The sequence below is a fragment of the Gordionus sp. m RMFG-2023 genome, chromosome 4, assembly GCF_954871325.1.
Source record: "Gordionus sp. m RMFG-2023 chromosome 4, tfGorSpeb1-WG-v2, whole genome shotgun sequence".
Taxonomy (NCBI): Eukaryota; Metazoa; Nematomorpha; class Gordioida; order Chordodea; family Parachordodidae; genus Gordionus; species Gordionus sp. m RMFG-2023.
Window position 1 is genome coordinate 25,063,874 of NC_088778.1, and position 22,422 is coordinate 25,086,295.

Below are 22,422 nucleotides of genomic sequence, written 5' to 3' on the forward strand. Positions count from 1 at the left end.
CTTATCCAATGAATTCGAAAATTGTGGTAAGATGTCCTCCGGATATGCTTTTATTGGGAAAACCAGATCTAAAGTGTGTTAACGGTACTTGGGACGACTCTACCAAATGCATAAGCAAACGTAAAAATTATTGTTTAATAAACAAGGATTATAAAAAAATCCTCAAATTTTAAATATTTTTCTTCTTTAAATAAATTAGAAACCTTTCGTTATCCGAGTTCAAATCCGTTCCAAATTAAATTTAAATCAGCTGGTCTGACTTGGTCGATCAGAATATTGGCTTTTAAATATCTATTTGGATCCCGGAGTTAGGCAAAAGTTTTTTTTGGGCCTAGCCGGATTCGGGCAGAAACATGATACTTAACTTAGTTTGTTTTAGAGATTTAATAAATCTTCTTTTTTCATAAAAAAACCAAAATTTCTTATTTCTCTCGAGCGCTTATAAAAAAAATTCTTGCTTTTCTCGATTGCAAAAGTTTTAAAACACAGATCAGACCCATTTCTAAAAATAATAGTACACCCTCTATATCATATACGGACCGACAGAAATTGAACTGCGCCGGTTGAGTATGGTCAAATCAATATCGCATTAAAATAATGCGGTGTATTGATCTCATCATATATGAATTTCAATACCTTCATAACATTTCAGCCATTCATTCATTATCCAAATGGTGATTCAAAATATTGATTGAGACAAAAAATATAAAATTTTGATAACTTATTAATTTATTTATAATTAAATACCCAACATTTAATATTTAGAATATTAGTATAATTTTATATTTATAAATTATAACTAAAGTACCTAAAAAAAATCCTTATTTTTAAATAGCAGTTGAGACTCGGAGTTTATAGACCGAAACTGAGGTAATCAAGTTCGAGATCTATCCTAAACTTAGCTTGGAAAATATATTCATGTAAATTTTTTGTACTAAAAGAAGCTTATGTGAAATCATGTATGTTAGGGTTAGGGTTAGACAAACATGGTTTAGTTCTAGTTTATAGATTTTTTTAAAAAATGGTATTCTTTTATCATTCATCTTAAATAGAACAATAAAAAAATATACATTTAATATAAATCTACGGTTAATTATAAAAATTTTATAAAATATTTTTAAAAAAAAGTATATAGCCTAACAAATAAAAACATAAAAATTGATTTCCTCCCAGAATTAAGAAATTCCCTAAAACTGACCTTTAGAACGAAAGAATTGGTTTGTTCTAGGATTAGGAAATATTTCTTGGTAAAAAAAAATAAATGTCGTTTTAATCTCGCCATTATGATATTAATATCTTCTTGATTTAGTCATTGATTAATCAATGAATATTAGTCCCACAATCTTACACTTGACCATAAAGTAAAATGGAATCGGCTCTTCAAAATAAATCTAATATTGAGTTATAAATTTAATTTTCAAAAATATTAAAGTATTGTTGTTTTTTCTTGCAAATTATACTTTTTATAAGGGGTAGGATAATCTTTATTTATATCTTTGGCAGACAAGTATTTTTTTATCATATTAAAACATTACAATTTAACAATTTTTATTAAAATAATTTGTAATTTGATATCGTTATGATTGAAAGCTAACAACTTCGTATACGTTACCATCGGAGTCATAATTTTGTTCATCGTTTTGGTGGTTACAGCCATATGTTTGTACATATACTTTACTAAATTTCGTCATTCCGAGGACATTGACAAAAGTTAATCATTATACTTTCTTAAATTTAAAATCATTTCATTTATTTTCAATAGAAGAAGATAGTTCATATAGCAGTTACGAGCCTGAAGTCAAAAAACTTTCCCCAGGTATTTTAAAAAATATATAATATTTATTTTATTGGTATAGTCATTTATAAGAAATACGTGTAATAGCAAATAAACATGATTTTACTAAAATATTTATAATATTAAATTTTATTCAAATTATAAATTACCAGGCCCTGAAAATTCAGAATATTTACCCTCTGACAGCTCAGCAGGGCTCTATCACTATGCTCATTTCGAATTTGTTCGCCCAATATTTGACAAAATGGAGCAATCTGATTTTGATGGAACGACAGAAGGTTTCATTTTTAACCTATAAAACACATCAAGATAAAAACTCTAATTGGATTTTTTTTCATAACTTTGCTATATTTAATTCAAACATATAGATACAAATTATACGAACATCCAAAGTTATAACATCTTAAAAGATATACCTGAACCTATGGACAAAAACGGTGATACCAATATACAAGGTAAAAAATCAGCAGAAGAAAAAGCCACTGGAGTAAAATCTCAAAGCGTGGATCTATGACTGGAAAGGGGAAACCAGATAGGGGCTTTAATGATATTTTATGTTAAGAAACTAACCTAGTGACTGTGTAAAAATTGTAATATATAATATCATAATGTAAACTGTAATAATTATTTTCACTTGTTATCATCCAATATATAAATAAAGTCTTGTGTTAAAATAACAAAGTTATATAAAATTCATCAGATAATTAAACATTTAATGATACGTACCATTATTAGCTTCGTGTGTTTTTTTGAAACGAATTAAGTGCATAATATCTCGATATAAAATTAACTTATGTATTTTTATTTAATATTTTTAAATTTGCAAATATTTCATTTAAGTATTGATATTTTTAAATATTATTTTCAAAATAATCATAAATTATAGTAATCAGTGATATCTTAAAATGGGATAGGTTTTAAATCGGTAAAACAAAAATCGTTAAAAATTGGGAATTTCTCTTAGATTTCATAAAAAAAATTTAAAGTAAATTTGAAATTAATATTATTAGATGCTAAAGTTTAAACACTTGTATTTAAGTTGAGTTATCAGAAAAATTACTAAAAATAGTGAAAATGTTATCATTATTCCCAATTTGGGAATCAAACTGGGAATATGGATTATATTTCCTCCATTTTTAGCGATTTTTTAAAATTCTCAACTTAAATACAAGTGTATATTACCCTAGAATTTATTAATATTAATTTCAAATTTACTTTAAAAATTTTCTAGGAGATATAAGCTAGATTCCCAATTTTTAGTTATTTTTATTTTAGCAATATTGAACGGAAACCCTTAAAATTTACTTTAAAACCCAGATCAAAATTTGTTAAAGTAATTTCAAAGAGTGTGTGGTCATATAAAATTCCGCATAGTTAACGAAGGGTTAAACTTATTATACATATTTATAAAAAGATGATGACAAAGATTGCAGTGATTTGCAAATTTGAAATAATTTACGATATAAAATACTATAACCTCACCCGGTATTTGAGTAACTTTCGACATCTTCACTAAGAATATTAAATTAATTTGAATTTTAAATATTTACAATTTTAAAATGAATGTTAAATATATTTTTAATGTTCAAATCAAATTAAATTATAAAATATGTATTATAAGTTTGTTGGCTTGTCCCGACCCGCCCATTGAAATTTTTTATCAACCCAATTCATTTATGTCTCTTCTATATTGCCAAATAGCTAAAACCGCATCTCCATTTTAAAAATAAAATTATGGTGGATGAAGATCAGAAAGATCAAGATGCCAAGATTCAGAATATAGAAAAAGCATAGAAGATTTTTGTAAAGAAAAACAAAAGAAATCTTAGAAAAGTGCATTATTTAAAATAAGAAAATAAAATAAGATCCAATATTAAAAATAAAAAATATCCTTTTCCTTCCCATTTTTATTTCAATTTTTTTAAATAAATTCAATTAAAATAAAAAGTATCCACAAATAATGGTTCTTAATTTTTTAGGTTTTAAATGAAGGTTTTGTAAGACTTTAAAAAAATTAATTTTATCTTCTTATTTCGGTTCAGTCACAGTGTCGTAACTTTGTCTATTTTAGATGATAGAAAGCTAGTTAGGGAAACTAATGAAAAATATTTTCGCCAACTAAATTTTAAGTTTTTAGGTTATTCAATGCAAAATTTAAAGTTTTTAAACCAATTAGCCATGATAATTCAAAAACACAGCGAACTGAACATCGAAATCTGCAATTAGGTTTTAGAGTAAACAATTTTTTTTAATAAGAAATATGTGCTGATGTAATGGTATTTCATCAAAATTTGTATGAATCCATGTAAGATTTCCTAATTGTTATTTTTGAAAGTTTTTAAGGTGAACCGCCAATAGATGCCAATAGATGACCCAATCATTGAGAGACTATTATGTTTAATAACGTTATTAGCTAATGCCCTACCAAACCAAGGTTCTGGAAAATTAAATTTCGTTTTACTTATTAATTTTTTTTTAAGCTTTTAAACAAAAATAAGAATAAACATATATGAACATGCATTGAATTTAAAAAAGTTTAAAAATATGAAAGGATTTGAATTCAGAATCATCGGGTTGACAGGCGACTATCTTATCGACTAGGCCACATACACTTTCCGAAAGTTACAATTTAAATATATACTATAACCAAATTTGGCAGTCTCCATCCAAATGAAAAATCAACAAAATACCAATACGCTGTGTATTGCCTATAATTTATTATATATAAGGAAGATATCCAGGAATTGATTTTAAAATCTTTAACAAAATCAATTTCCGCTGCATCTTCATATTCCTTCCATCCATACTGCACAATATACTTCTTTGCAGATGCAGTGTGATGTTAGCTGGAGCGTCACTAACCTTTACAATATGGAGCTCAAGTAAGAAATATTTATGGGGGACTACGCCTCCATGCCCCTATTTTGTGAATCTTTGGCCCGCTTTTCCTTCTTCGGTCGGGTTTTAAAAAATATGTTATACTTTTTAAAATGAAATTTGCAAACTTTGAACTAATATTAAAATTTCATATTTGGTCATTTATTATGCATACATACCAATACTAGCATATAGATAATAAGTAAAACTTTACTAGACATTTAGTAAGCTAAATTTATTATTTTTAATATAAAAATATTTATCAATTTATTAAAGTGTTAAATATTGGTTATTGTAGAATATATATGTTATAATTTATAATATCAAAAAGCTTAATATTATATTTGTGATTTCGAATATAAAATTTGCAAGTTAAAAGATCATAAAAATGATTTTAAAAATTTTTTTCCTTCATTATCCAATACTTAATATGAATTTTTGCTACCGACAAGCTTAAGTCTATGCCTATATTTAATTTTATCTTTAATTACATTAGAAAATTTAATACCATAAGAGATATCTTCAGATTGAGCCTCACACATTGCATTTATTGTTTTACAAATAAAATATCTTATATATAAATTATTTTACCAAATTTATTTTCTTAACTTTTTTGTTTTCAATGTATATATGTCAGTTACAAGTGACGAACAGCAATAACATTTATATATAGATATAACAAAAATTATTAATTAATTGGAATACATTAATATAAAATTATTTACAAAATAAATTGATGTAACAAAAACGAAAAAATACTTTTAGTTCAAAGATTGTATAAAACGAATTTAAGTTTAGTTTTTTTTTTAAAAATTGAATTTAAATCAACAACTTTCATCAGTCTACCTGACAGATTATTCACTGGATGCAAACCCTCTAAAAAATCAATACCTACCTCCTAAAAAATTTCCCATTATTTATCATACCCTTTTAATTATAATAGTAGTCCCGTCATAAATTTTAAAAAGAATATATTAATGCTCTGACAACTATCAAAATATTGTGAACATATACGAGTTATTTTTAGAACATGAATTCAATTAAAAAATTTACATATACAATGAATGCATTATTATAGTATATTGTTTATTATAGTATATTGTTTATTATAGTATATTGTTTATTATAGTATATTGTTTATTATAGTATATTGTTTATTATAGTATATTGTTTATCATAAATATGAGTTTACTGATAGAATTTCTAACCCTTAAATTACTTCAAAAAAGCAGAAACTGATCCAGAAATTGTTTTATTTAGAAAATAATTTCTATGATTGTGGGCAATATATAGATTTGGTCGATGTTTAGCAATATCATAAGGCCTATAATAAAAGTATTAATTTTTACAGAATATATTTTGCCCTATTTTATCTTGAAATTTAATATATAACCTCCCCTTCACCAATAAATTTATCTTATTCACTACCCTTTTAACATGTTTACCCCATACCCCCCTCAAATAAAATTGGATGCGAACTATTCCTACCCCCATCGCTCATGTAGGCGCTGTTTCTCACAATTAATCTTCTTTTATTCTCTAAAGCATAGTTTGAAATTGAAAAACTATTTTTTAAATGTAATGTTAAACTCCAACTCTTTCAACGACCCATCTCCTTTGTCAAAAATATCATCAACATCAATATAGCTTCTATGTCCATTATTTAAAACTTTCATCTCAAAATCAATAGCTCTTCTTTTTTCATTATCTAAAAAATATTAAATAAATGAGTAAAGGATGTTTTAATTAAATATACTTTATTCTCTCTTTCACTGGCCCCTCTTATTTTGTCTAAAATAGCTTCAATATTGTTTCAATTTCCATTATTTAATTTATCTCAAAATATATCTTCTTTCTTCATTATCTAATAAATATAATATAAATGAGTTAACGATGTTTTAATTAAATATACTTTAGCTCCAAATCTTTCATTTCTCCTTTTCTTTTGTCTACTATATTATCAATATTACTTTTCATTATTTAAGGCATTCATCTCAAAGTTAATCTTTTTTCATTATCTAATATAAAATAAATGAGTAAAAGATGTTTTCAATAAATATACTAGAGTTTTAATAAATTCGTATGATGGATTGGAAGAAATTTTCTTAAAATTAGGAAGAGGTCAAGTAAATTAAATTTAAAAATGAGTATTATAATTAGTGATTTTGAACTTGGCTAATACAAATCACAATATTAAATTAGATTTATTTCATTTTCGATTTCTAAAATAATCGAAATAATAAAAATCAATTAAGCTTCAACTGTTAATATTTAATTGATATTTAGACATTATTAGGTATATAAATACTTTGTATTTGTAATATTTTAATATCAAATTCCATAATAATTCTATATGAAAATAGAATATATATAACTCTAAAATAATAATAAACATAATATAAACTTATTATACCTATGAATGATAATTTTTAACATAGAATTTGATTGCAATTGGTAATATAGTGAAAATATAATTTATTGTATTAATCTATAATTATAGCACTCATATAATAAAATTTATATAGTTTATATATTTATAAAATAATATCAATGTAAAACATAATAGAATTTTACAAATAAAATCGTTCAGGATGCTATCAAAATTTTTCAGGCGGCTACTAGAGAGCCATTAAAAGATTTCGTTCTGGGGGCTATTCAAATTTTTGAAGGTACTCGAGTCCCTGCTTGCATCCCCCTAGTGATGCTATTGTTAGATTATATGTATTTAGTCTTAGTTTATGAAAAATGATGAGATATTTAAATAAGGACCGCCAAAACTGAAGTTCTATTTGTGGATGAATAAACCCTAAATAAAATTTTTATCGAACATATTTTGATATGCATAAAATAATGCTGATTTTGTATTTTTTGCTCTAAGTTTTCAATACATTTCCCACATAATCTTTAAATTAAAGTTCTGCTATAATTATTAGTGTCATTCATTATATAATACGATCAGCTACATGACAGGATTTTCACTAGATGCAAACCCCCTTCAAAAGCCTTTGCCTAACCCCCTGAAAAATTCCCGCTACCTTCGGTGGCAAAATTTCCCCACTATTATTTTCACCTTTTTAATTATAATGATACTCTTTTAAAAAATTTATAAAGGATAACTTAAATTAATCTATCTCTACTACCAACTATCGATATTTTGTGAATATAAAGGATTTATTTTTTAGATAATAAATTCAATTAAATCCTCCATTATTTACAATGAATTCATTATTATTTTATGAGCTTGCTGAAATATCGAAACCTTTTAAATGTAATTTAAAAGGATAGCAGAAAGTTTTATTTGGAAAACAATATGTATGATTGTTTGCAATATATAGATTTGGTCGATGAATCGTATTATATAAAAGTATTAATTTTTACAGCAATAAAATTTGTCCTATTTCATCTCGAAATTCAGATAATCCCCCCAAAAATTTATCCTACCCCAATTAAAGCCGTCTACCCCATCAAAAAAATAGGATGCAAACTGTTCCTACCCCTCCCGCTCATGTAGACGCTGAATACGATTAAATATGGGAAATGATTTGATACAAACTCGCGCTTCTTTTTGGCTTACTTTCTTTTCTATAAAGATGTTTCCAATTTTATGAGCTATATATTTGAAAGATTAATTTTTTTTTGAAGATATATTTGTTTGCGATTTAATTTCTTTTTTTCGAAGAAATATGAAATTGTTTGTGATATATTTAAATTTGACAAAAAAATATATAATATATTATACTATTTTTTTTATAGTAGAAATGCTAAAATAACTGAATTTTTGCAATGAATTATGACATAAAATTAATTCTCTTTTTCACAAATGCCCTAAAAATTTAAGAAATTTTGTTTATGATAATAAAAAGTTTAATGCTAGTATGTGTAATATAAAGTATCTTTAGAAATTTATTTAATTTATTTTGATGATTGATTAATTGATGTTCCCCTAAAATTGTATGATTAAAAGATTACATTTTATAAAAAAAATCTAAGAATATTTTATATTTTAAGAATACTAAATTATTTTTATTGCCTGAATTCCAGGAAACTTATAAACTAGCTTCCAAAATAGAGAAAAAAAATCTTACTTTTATAAATAATAAAAACAAACTAGCTTACTTTCAAAAATCTAATAATAATAGTACTTTCAAAAATTACAGTACAAACTTACCTCTAAAAATTATGAGGAAAATTTACCAAAAAGTATCTAAGTAACCCAAATGAGGGGACAAAAAAAATCAAAATAATCTGACAATTTCAAAAGTTTAAATTTTTATTAAATTTTGAACACAAATTGATAAAATACTTTGGAAAAAATTACAAAAAAAAATATTATGTTTTTGAAACATAATCACAAAAGTAATAATGTTTTTAAAAAACAAGAGAAAAATTAATAATTCAATTCATTTTTGAAAAACGAAGAATGAATTTTAAAAAAATGATAAAAATTTTATCACAAAAAATTGATTGACATTTTAATAATTTAATATAAACAAAAATATATATTACGAGGACACTTCTTAATCCTTCCGAAAACTGAAAAAGGGAAGACTTGGAGACAACATCGTTTACATGGGGTGGAGGTTAGGATTAGTTTTCATCCAATTTTATTGAGAGCGCTAGAGGACAGGTGCCTTTAAGGAGGTATGATAAATTTATTGGAGGCTAAAATTTTTAGATAAAATAGGGCAAAATATTTTGCTGTAAAAATTTATTCTTTTGTGATAGTTCTATTTAATAGAATGATATTGTTAATCGTCGACCAAACTTACATATAATATACATTTATAGATATTATTTTCCAAATAATACTTTCTGCTATCCTTGTTAGAAATTCTCAGCAAAACAAACTCACAATCCTGCCAAACAATATACTACAATAATGCATTCACTGTAAATGAGGTGGTTTTAATTTTAATCATTATCTAAAAAATAATTTTTTATTCATAATTTTTTGATAGTTGGTAGTAGAGCTAAAATATTTAAGATATTCTTTTAAAATTTATCAAGGGAGTACCATTATAATTTAAAAGGTGCAATAATATTACCGCCATAGGTGGCAAAATTTTTTTGGTGGTATAGTCATTTTTTTATGAGTAAGGTTTATAATCCTATCATGTAGACGCTGGGGACAAAGCCTCACAAATTTTTTAAAAAAATTAAAATGTATTAAAATGGAATAATTTTTGAAAGGGTATTTTTCGGATAAAGTCTAATAAAATTTAAAATATACCTTATTTTTGTGTGAACGAACAGATTGATGGATGTTAAAAAGTTGTCAGCCAAACGTCTACTATTTTGGCATCTTAATTTTATGTTTGGCACAGTATTTTTTATTCGTTTAAAATTTAAAGATAAACGTGTTAAAGATGAATATTGAATATTTTTTGAATATACATGAGTTCTATTTTAGATTGGCTCTATTATTTATTTTTCTATCTCCCCTCTATTGGAATATTGTAATTTTAATATTTTTTAACCTCAGTAAAATATATTAGGTAGGGAGGGTTGAATATCAAACTCATTTTATTTCAAAACTCGTTGGAGATCCTTTAACAGCGGTTTATATATTTGGTATTTCAATATTCCTTTTATCAAGTTATAGAAATTGGATGTAAGAAATTAAAAGCTTGATATAATAATATTAATATTTGTTAAGTTTTGAAATTGCCCTAAAATCTCAGCCAAAATTTGAGCCATTTGATAATTCTATCATTCATCTCTTAGGATGGATATGCCTTATCATTGGTCTCATATTAGTTTTAGGTAGTTTTTACCGTTTAGGATTTGTGAATACATATTTAGGTAAATAAAAATAAAATATATCATTTTACATTTTTGTTTTAGGTGATTATTTTGGCTTTTTGCTTAGCAGAAAGATTGAAAGTTTCCCTTTCTCAATTGTTCAAAATCCTATGTATTGGGGATCTTCCTTAAATTTTATTGGGACATCTTTAATGTAAGATATATTAATATTATTTTTATAATTTACACAATTTTTTAAATTTATTGAGGAAAATTAATATGTATATTATAAATTTAATGTATTATGGCACTTAATATGGGATATTGATTCATTTTTTTTCTAAAATTAAGCTATTTGTTTATTATTCTTTCTGAGACTTAGCTAGGAATTTGCTTTTAGGAGAGATATGCTAAAAAAAATTGTTGAACTTAAAATGATAAGCTTTAAATTTATTCTCATCAAATTTTGAAAAATAACAACTAAAAAAGAAAAAGATAAATTAACATATATAAAGCATGGATTAATTATTAATTAAAAAATAAATATTTTTTATGAAATTTTAATTTATTTATCCAAACTTCCAAATATTTATATCTTATATGCAATATTATTACAAATAGTAACAAAATTGTCTCATCCTAATAATAAAATAGCATAACTTGCTTCATCTTAAAATTATCTTTTATAATATGAAATTTAATTAAGATTACACGATAAAATATAAATGTTATTAAATAATAATATGAATCGATTTATAATCGATAAAAATATAACCATCCAAATATAGATTGAGCTCCTCTATGAAAAAATAAAATAAATTTTGAAGGAAGTTATATTCCCCCAGCCCATATCTGGTAGAAATAAGGGATGGAAGGGACTTTACCAATAATGAAATGACAAAAACAAACATCCCAAGTGCTCCTGCGTGAAAAATTGAGATCAAAAATGGCTCTCGATTTTTCTAGCAAAATAATGAGTTGATTGCATTGCAAAACACTTCCCAATGCTTCTAATTTTATAAAATATATCATTTATCATCACCTTAGATTTAATTAGAATATAATTTGGTCGTTGCATTTTCAAAACATTTTTAAATACATTAATCAGAAATCTGCAGAGGTACCATTTGCATGGTCTAGATTTTTTTTTAAAAAAAAAAAAATTTCAGCTTGGCCTGGCCACATTTAAATTTTCCAGCCATCAAGGATTTTTTTTTATAAAAATTTTTCAGCCTTATCCAGATTTTTTTTAATTTAGAGATTATTTTTTATAACTTAATTTTAGCTAATCAAACATACAATATTACTAAAATACATTTTACCAAAAATAAACACAAATGTAACCCATGGTATAAAATGATAAATAATCTTCATTTCAAAATTATAATTTAAAAACTTAATAGATATTCAATGATTTTGTATTATGAAGAACAAACCTTAAAATGGCGAATTGGTATATTATTCTTGGGCCATTAATTTTTTTAAAAATAATACAGGATGGGGCAATCCGGGCTTGGCCAGGAAATAGAATTTTTAAATTTTCCAGGCTGGGCCTAAAAACATTATCTTATTTATAAGGCTGGGCTGATCAATTGGTATCTTTGCCTGGATAAGAGTTATGGATAGCAGACAAAATGACAAACCTTTTGGGAGTATTTACCTCCAATTTTCTTTACTCCGTGAAAGTTAAAAAAAAGAAGCTATTTTGTTACCTGATAAAAAGTTTTTAATAGTAGAACAATATTCACTATCTTAAAAGTTAGTGACAATTTTATTTACTTCACTAGGGACACACCACTTGGTTTAGGGCTGAACGAAATGGTAATAAATATTTAAAAACCTTAGAGGTAGTTTGAAATAATTATTGCCTATATTCATTCATCATTTAGGAAAAAAGTTAAAAATTTAAGACAAATTTAAAAAAGTCTAAACTAAATTTTTTATTAATCATTTAATTGAGATATTATAAATATATTTATGTTTTATTGACGATTTTCACCCTAGAAGCAACCATTACATTTTAACCAGAGATACGTTTTCCCACATCTGGGTATCATTAGATACAATTTTTTACTATTAAATTCATTTTTAAAATAAATTATTTAATAATAAATAAATAGTGTTTATTATCCTGATCAATTTTAATCTTATACAATTTTTAAAAAAATTTAACTGATCAAACCAATAAATAATTATGATAAATTTTAATTATTTCTTATGATCATATAAATATGTTGGAAAAAATTATGAAGGGGCACAAAAACATTATGATATATAATGAATTATTAAATATTCATATCCCAAGAGGGGAGTTGAATCTTGGGATTGGGAATAAATTGAAAGTATGCTAATTGAACTATACATAAATTTATAATACTGTGTTATGTTCTCTAATTTACTCATTTTAAATCTTTCTAAAGTTTGGGATTTCATTTTTGAAAATAAGGCTTTACCTTACAAATCAATTTGTTGTCAAAGAAAAAAAATTCTTTGAAGATCATAATCTCTTTTGAAAAAATTTGTGATATAATTATTGTTGAGCATGAAAATCGCAAAAGATTTACTTTATAGAATATTTGGAATTTTATGTAAAATTTGATCAAAAATTTGTTTGCAAAAATGTTCATTTATTCTGAAGATCATTTTAAATTCTGTTTATGTAATCAATCAATGTTAATACATGATTGGTTCATAATTTTCTCCTTGATTAACCGAATCTAAAAAAAAAATTTTTTGTATAATATATTCAGACATAGCAGTTTGGCTGGTATTGTGTTATCTGTATGGATTTGGATTGTATACCGTATAGCAATCATGTTTGAGGAGTAAGTAATGTTTTCATTCATTACAAATATTTTTTATATTAATTACCTTTTTGAGATTGTTGTTTATATTTTAATTCTTATTTGGTATAAATATTTTATTTATATCATATAATAAATTCTATATCTGCTTTATTTCTTATATTTATTTTTTATAAGGCCCTTCACGGAATACATTTATTCTCAAAGCAACATTAATAAATCCGCTTCCAATGGAGATTTAACTTCCAAATCCAAAATTGTTAAAAGAGCACAAAAAATCGAATAAAATTGCTCATATGCTAGTAGCCAATTTTTTGAATATTTTTTAAATTATACATTTCAATTTTTTTTTAAATCAACTGCTGCAATCACTTGATAATGTTACCTGCATAAAGTTATTTAATTTTCCTTACCATTAAATATATTTTTTATTTTATTATATCAAAAGTCGATTATTATTAGGGATTCATTATCATCCGGTGACATTTTATATTTTCTTTTTTTCCGCCAATTACACAATCATTTAAATCTATATTTACCTGCGGATAAAGATGCGGAGCATTTACATTATATCAAATATCTCAAATAACCATTTTTAAATTTAGGAGATGATAAGTTTACAAATTAAATAATAAGGCGATACAATGATCTTTTTTTTAAAAAAAACTTGCAATAAAATTTCGATTTTTATAATATAATGTTTGTGCATTCATTTATCTGATATGGTAGTCGTACTGTACTGTGCAATGTAATCTAGTTCTTAGCTTATCATTAGGTCGAAATGTAAAATTATTGCAAATTGTTAAATTTTTGTGGGGTTTTTTTAAACAAAATTATGCTACTACAATTCTCTACGAGTGTATTAATAAGGCCATCGTTATGTAATAATCATGTTTTTGGGGGTTAGGCATAATAAAACGTGTCTTAAAGAATAGCTAATTTATAAAATAGTTATTTTTTAAATTAATTATGCAATATAAAATTTATATTTTGTAATTTTTTATTGTGTGCAAAATAAAATATCAGAATAAATTGAATTATTCATTAATATATTTGTTCAATTTGTTCGAAAACAAATAGTAAAATTATTCGATTCGATTTTCGGTGGCCTACTTGGAATTAATCATTAATTTGCGAAATTACCAAAACGCATCAGTTCCATAGAAAAAATGACAGATACTTAAACCTTTCAAGTTCTTTGATCTCACCTAAGATCAACACGGTACGATTTATTTAGACCGTTAACTACCTCCCAGTTGAACCGCTTGGGAAACTGCTATTAATCGTTGATATGTGTATATAATTTTGAAATAAACATGCAATCAACCATAAATCATATTGTAACTAATAACTATAAGTAAAGAATATTTTGTTAACTACCAATTTATAAAATTATATATCATAATCATTATAGATATATAATATAATGACATTAACATGAGATGTAAAATCATTTATTAATCATTTGGAACTCAATCAAAGTCAGTTTACAAAATAATTTGTTAAAAAGTTTTTGAATTTCACTCAATCTTGGAATATCATTAATTGATACCTGAAACTAGCCTAAAATCGGCAGATCTTGTTAAAGAAAGGATTCTTTCTTTCTTTCTTTTTCTTTCTTTTTTTCTTTCTTTTTCTTTCTTTTTTTCTTTCTTTCTTTCTTTCTTTCTTTCTTTCTTTCTTTCTTTCTTTCTTTCTTTCTTTCTTTCTTTCTTTCTTTCTTTCTTTCTTTCTTTCTTTCTTTCTTTCTTTCTTTCTTTCTTTCTTTCTTTCTTTCTTTCTTTCTTTCTTTCTTTCTTTCTTTCTTTCTTTCTTTCTTTATATAATCAATTTTTTCTATAAATCGACCATTTTATATCTCGACCTCTAGGGTAAATAAGGCATTATAAGTCATATTCGATGAAACTAACCTTCGTGACATTCCTTAATTCCATTCCATAGGATACATTTGTCATAACTAAACTCTTGGATAATTAATATTTTTTGGATTATTTTAATTATCATTTTTTTTTTAAATAAATTTTGTTTTACCAGTTTGATTATATTATATACTTTTTTTTTAAATTTGCGATTGTGATGTAGTTTAAAGAAAAATTAACCATGTAAGATCAGGTTGTTAAACAAAAAATTATTTTTATAATTGGACTAATTGAGTTTTATTAATCAAGTTAGTGTTAAGATACGTCTCTGTATTTAATAGTTTCTTTGATGTGCCACAGATTTTGTTTTTTATAAATTATATTTTCTTGGCTATTATAATAATTTTTTTTTATCAACATATGTTTTTGAAATTTAAGTAAATCATATTATTTCTTTATAATATAACGTCAGGCGCGTGGCCAAGAATTTGCTTTATGGTAGGGGGGGGGGGGATTAAAATTCATCTTGATATTGAACAATAACAAAGTAGCGCACTTTTTACGTTACTTTAGAATTTTTACATATCTATTTCCACAAATAAAAAATACGACTAATTTTAAATATATAATATATATTTTTTTATTACATTTCTTTACTGCCATCCCGAATTTAGAGCGACTATCAGAAGGTAAGCTTTTCTATATTAAATAATCGTTCAGCATTAGCACTTGAGGGCAATAAAGTATTTAATTTAATATACATATTTATTGGTGATAGTAAAATAACCCCCGGAAAATAAATCCCCGGACTTTTTTTTCATATTTATAGAATTTGTCACAAGAAGCAATTCTCAATTCCAAACACGTCGAATTGAGCCTCGATTTTCCCCAGAAACTTGGAACGTGAATCAGAGCACTCTATCAGACGAAGAACGCACAAATAATCAATGTGAAGGTTGGAATCATCGTTTTTCTAATCTGGTTGGGAATAAACACCCATCAATCTGTATTGCTTAAAAAAATGGAATGAGATGTGGCTACCGATGAAACTAAACTTGAACGATGGCATGTAGATAGTTGGACACCGAAAAAAAATCGCAGAGTTATAATACCCAGATTAGGTTAAAGAAACTTTGCAGGAATATCGTGATGGGATGCGAAGCCTCCCAGATTTTATAAGAGCTATTTCCTTTAATATTCGATGTTAATCAATATAATTATTATTTTAAATTATTAAATCTCTACTTAATTTCGTAATTAAGGATGGATATTGTATTTATTACTATAACAAATAATCTTTACGAAAATAAGAAATATATGGGTTATTTTACTGGGGTATTTTTTCCCAGTACCAATTTGAACTTCAGCATTTTATCTTGTTTAAGCATTTTTATGGAAGGGTATATGAGTAATCTTTAAATAATGAATTAGGGCCTAAAGAAATTTGGCTTATTAATATATTATATTTTTATAATATTTTTTTCTAAAATATTAATTTATCTATACATTATTAATATGAGTATATCCATTATAATCCAAATAAAAATATACCTATATTATTATGTAGTGTTGTGGCTCGTTTTGAGCCTATTTTTAAAAACGGCTAACTCATTATTTCATAGAAATATTTTACCCATGTCTGAAGAATTTGCTCATAGGAGGAACAAAGGTTTAAACATATATTATCAATATCTCGAGGCATAAGCAATATTTTTCTGGCTAAAATATTAAGTTAGCCGTTTAACAACAATATTATTAGTAAATTCTATTAATATGAAAAAAAACCCAGGGGTATATTTTCTGGGAGTTTTTATTCCGCGGTTATATTTTCCTGGGGGTTTTTTCCTGGATTCATATTTTTTATTTAAGAAAAATCATCAAGAATATTCATTTGAGTATTTTTAGATTTAAAAAATGCGTCTAGAGGATTTTTAATAGTATTTTTATTTATTTTAAAAAAAATCATCTAGTAGGTGGCCTAGTTTGGTATAGTATTATTTAACATTTCCATTAGATATTACGTTGCTCTTTGGATTCAGTCATATTTATATATGGTCAATTCAACCTAAAATTAGGGGGAAATAGGAGCTATGTTTAACATCCACTGATCTTTTGAAAAACATTTCAACAATGGAAACAACTATTAATGTAAAATTATTTTGTATTCACAATTATTAAAAATATGTTGAGAAAAAAATATCTTTAAAATTTTTAAAAACTTGTTGAAGCTATCATTTTTAAAAACTTGTTATAATTATTTTTTGCAACATAAATTATAACATATAATCAATTTTTTAAAAATTTGTAATAGTTTTCATTAAATGGCAAATTTTAGTATAGCTAGAATCTTGAAATATATCTAAAGTTTCAGGTTTATAATTTTTATATCGATATAATTTACTAATTGTATATATATAATTTTAGATTTCCTGATGAACCTATTTTCTAGGGAATTTATTTAACGACAAATATCTCAACAATATTCATCTATATCATCAAATTCTAGATGTTTGTCTGACATAACTAACAGCTATTCTAATGACCTACTAAAATTTTGATCCGATTATTCACCTGCCAAAAAAATAATAATTGGAATAAAGAAAAACCTGAGCTAGCTAAAAAAATGGCTGAGAGCCAATTGGCAATCAACCAAGTGTAAAGTCAATGGCCCACGATCTTAAATTATCTGTTGGTAGAGGTGGGCGCGGGCCATGAAATTATGCGTGACCCATCGTATCACGGTGGGTCAGTGAGTGTGAATAAATTTTAAATTATTAGGCCTGACAGATCTTCCCAAACTTGATCGGGCGTGAATATAAATTTCCCATGAATCAAGGAAATTTTAATTTTTAGAATTGTTTTTTTATAAATATAAATTTGCAATTTATAATTATAATATACATATTCTAATTTAAATGAGTTCATTTTTAAAATATAATTTTTGAAAACAAAAAAGCTTCCGCATTTTATAAACAACATCCGGTATCATGCCGCTCATTCTGCTTTTTTTTATGTTTAGGTGTTTTTTCGCGAGACTTTTTGCTAAATCTTGCTTAAACTTTAAAATTTATATATTCAAATCAAATTTCTTTTACAGGAGTATGTTGATCTTCTTTCAAGTTTATTATTATTATATATTTATTATTTTACTAAGAAAATGTAATTTTTTGCATTAAATTATAATATATTTGCAAAACATTTAAGTATTTACTTTTTATTAATTTTAATAAATGTTCTAATGTTATGTATGAGTCGTGAAGGTTTAGAATTTATAATATTAATTTATAATAGGTATTAAATTATCAATGAAACTTAAAGCCAAGATGGGAAGACATTGATATTGAATTTAAAGCTCCAGAATATAAAAAGCTAGATTTGGGATTATTTCTTAACAATTTATTAAAAAGGTACCATTTTATAAAATGTACAAGTTTAGCGTGATGTCATATGAATGTAAAACGGGTACTGCCAGTTTATTAAGACATAAATGTGCCTTAAAAAATTATTCTACTCAGACGATATTTAATATGTTTAAAAGACAAATGTCAGACAAATCAAAAGTTTTACAGAAAAGACAGTTAAATTTTATTTGTAAAGATCTTCGACTTTTAAATGCAACAAAAAGTGAAGGATTTTACAAGCTAGCCCAAGAGTTAATAATGTTGGTGTTACATATGGACAACAAAATATACTTGTGAAACGAAAAACTCTCATGATTTAACTCCAAAAATATACGATGAAATTAAATTAAAGATAAAAAGCATGATCATTAATAATAACTTGTTCATGACCACCGATTATTGGATGGATGACTATAAAAATCGAAGTTTAACAATTACAGAACATATTATCAATAAGGATTTTGATTTAAAAACATTTGTTTTGGCCACAAGGGAAATGGATGGAAAAAAAACAGCGTATATATAAAAAGTGTAGTCAATTCAATTTTAGAAGTATACCCAGAAGTAGGAAATTATTTAAATAAATATATAGTTGTAACTGATAACTGGGCAAATCTTATAAGTGCATTCAAAGATGACGAGAGGCTAGCATGTATATCTCATATATTAAATAATATATGAATTATATTTTTGACAATAGTTTGCCTGAAATAGCCTTAAATATAAATGGTGTAAAAAAAATAGCACAATATTTTAAACAATCTACCTCTAATAGCAATCTAAGTCATATCCTTAAACAAGATATAATAACGAGATGGAACTCTGTATATATATCATGATACAGAGCTTATTAAAATCACATTCTTAAATACAGGTGTACTTGATTAGCAAGCTAAAATTAAATAGATTAGCCACTTGATATCAACATCATACGCAAGTTAGATAATTTTTATCAAAATTTTTAAAGAATGCTCAGATAATCTGAGCACAAAGTTTGGTCACACAATAATATCTATGGAAAAAATTAGTAAAATTTAGTCAACCTTCTGAATGTGATACAATAATAAAACCTTAAAAAACAGGACAAGATTTCTTTTAAAAGAAAAATTTATGCAACCACTACATATGGTAGGCATAATTCTAAATTCGAATTTCAAACGCCTTAAGTTTTTAATAGAAGAAGAAAAGGAAGATATATATAAAACAACCTTAAAAATGCTAAATGATATAATTAGATGATAATCATGAGCCAATGCCAACTATCATTTATAACTCTTCTAATTTATCCTACACTCCCAAAAAACCGTATATTCTAAATGAAACATTTAGAGAATTTATAGATGATTCTGATGAAGCATCAATATTTACCTATGAAAGCTGTGAGGATTAACTTAAAAGACTCATCGTTCATAAGACAAATAACAATGACAATATTTTGAAGTTATGGAAGCAGGAAAATTCATTTCTTTTTTTGAGAAAATTAGTGAATAAAATTTTGTCAGCCCCGACAAATTCGTCTTCAAGTAAAAGGTTATTTTCTGTAGCCAATCGCTTATTAAAATAAAGACTTATACAATTGAAATAAAAAATAGGACATCTTCTTTTTATAAATAAAAATTTCTATTTATAAATTGTATTTATTCTTTATTATTAATATGGATCATGGAATTAGAGAAATAAATAGAATAAATTCAAAAAAGTTTAAAATTATACCAATAGAGTTTTGAAAAATTTAAAAACACCGTGAATTTTTGGGAGTGAATTATTGCCTTTTATGAGCGGGTGGGTCGGAAAATTTTTTAGTGGTAAGCGTGAATTTTTTATTGCCACCGAGAGCGGGCAGGCCGTGACTAAAAAATTAGGCCCGAGCTCACCTCTATCTTTTGACTCTATTTATCGTTTTAAAAGGGGAAACATTTTTTGAATATTATGACCAACCGTTGACAGATTACATTATAAAACACACTAAACTGAAATCAAATATAATAGGTTTGCTGGAATATAATAATGGTTACACTATAAAAAAAACCATACATTAAATGCCGTCACACCTGAGAATGGGTCAGGAAACAATATCTAAGTGTATAAAATCATTATGGAGGAGTAGGAAAAGGGTTGCAAAATACATAATAGAAGAAACGCCCCTCCCTCTGACGTTATTCAGATTCGCAAGGAATATTGTAATAAATGAAAAATATGTTCTTTGAAAATATATATTTCCTTGACTGGGTTTAGTACTCATATTATATCACACTATGTATGGACAACTTCTAAGTTACCTCCCTCCAAGGGAAAAATATATCTGTATTCTGTACTATAAGAATAGGCGGGCTAAAAAAAATACACAATTATCGACGGGGCTTTCAAGGCGATGAAATTAAAAACATACCTCGATGAATTATCGTTAATATTACTATCAAATTGAATAATAATAATGGATAACCCGAATTCATCTAGCGAAGTTTGTTAGTAAAAGCTATCAAAATATTTTATTTTTACCTCCATTTTCTCCATAACTATTCCGATAGAAAATTTTTCAGAATTCTTAAAAATAAATATAACTTTTTTGCATATGATTTCGCCAATTTTTATTCGCATACGAAAACCCTTATTTCTTTTCAAATCTTTAGTAGCTTTATCAAATTTATATATATCCATAATTTCGCCAATTTTTATTCAGTAGTATTTAAAATATAAGATATTTATAACCCTTTGATGTGTCAAATTTAGCGATACTGAAATTTGACATTTAATATAAATTTAAAAAAATATCAGAATTTTAAGGTAAGTTTGAAAAAATTTAAAATTTTATTTTAAGGTGAAAATAATATTTTAACTATTTCTTTATTAAATAATATTTTTTTTCTCAACATATTTTTACAAGAATTGTCGAATAAAAATAATTTTATACTAAATGCTTTTGTCCATTTTTGAATTTTTTTTACAAAATATCACGTATGCACTGTAATTGTAAAATATATCATTAAATAGTAAACTTAATTTTTAATTTATAATATCTTATGGCTAGTTAAATACCATGTTTGGACTGGGCTAAAAAATCAACTTTCACATAGCCCGGCCTGAGTCCAGCCCGGCCCTAAACTCGTCTAGCTCAAAAACTATTAGGAATGAAGCTTTGATTTAAATTTTATTTTTAAATTTCGGATTGGGCGAAAGATTAATATTACATTTGTTTGATATGTAACCTATAAATTTCTCAAGTTGAAGTTGCTAGTCTTGTTTGATGATAAAACCTCCTGGCACATCTTATAACGAAATTTATACCTTGTGTTTATTTTTTATCAAAATTAAAATATTTTGCGAATTTAGGAAAAGATAATTCTATATTATCATCATTTCCCAGAGAAATTACTTTGTAAATATGATCTGTACCAAAATTATCTTCAATATAAATCTATTGTCGATATTTCAATTATTTTGAAAACTAGATTTATAATGCATATTTTAAATTTCAAAATTAAATCAAATAAAAAGATTATTATTTTGGATTAATTATGAATATATTTCAATAATTTTTATGTATATTTATTATAAAAAATTGAAAGTAGCTCTTTCACTTCGCTACTTTCTAAATTAGTAGCTCACTAAAACTACCACTACTAAAATAAATAGCGCGCTACCTTAACAACACTTACAATTAAATAATCTTTTAATTTAGCAAATAAATTCTAAATATATATAAGCGCAAAAATGCTGTTATAAATTATTAAATAAATATAAGCGGCAAATGTTCCTGCCAATTTAATAATTTTCGAGGATTACATAATATTTTTAAATCTTAATTTAAAATCGGCTAAATCGAGCCGTTTAACAACATAAGTCAAAACAAGAAGGTAATAACATGAATTTTAATAATGTATGATATGAGCTATCTATCTTTATTATATGTTTATATATTATATAAAAAGTATACATCATTTAAA

General features: G+C 25.2%; 1 protein-coding gene across 1 annotated transcript; it reads left to right on the forward strand.

The window, feature by feature from the left end:
• The first annotated feature begins 9,990 nt into the window (after nucleotides 1-9,990).
• Nucleotides 9,991-14,607, forward strand: LOC135928237 (phosphatidylethanolamine N-methyltransferase-like). Its single transcript, XM_065464641.1, has 6 exons — nucleotides 9,991-10,128; nucleotides 10,168-10,283; nucleotides 10,329-10,474; nucleotides 10,517-10,628; nucleotides 13,165-13,239; nucleotides 13,396-14,607. The coding sequence occupies exons 1-6, from the start codon at nucleotides 10,039-10,041 to the stop codon at nucleotides 13,502-13,504; spliced, it is 648 nt and encodes a 215-aa protein (XP_065320713.1). The 5' UTR covers nucleotides 9,991-10,038; the 3' UTR covers nucleotides 13,505-14,607.
• Nucleotides 14,608-22,422: the final 7,815 nt, after the last annotated feature.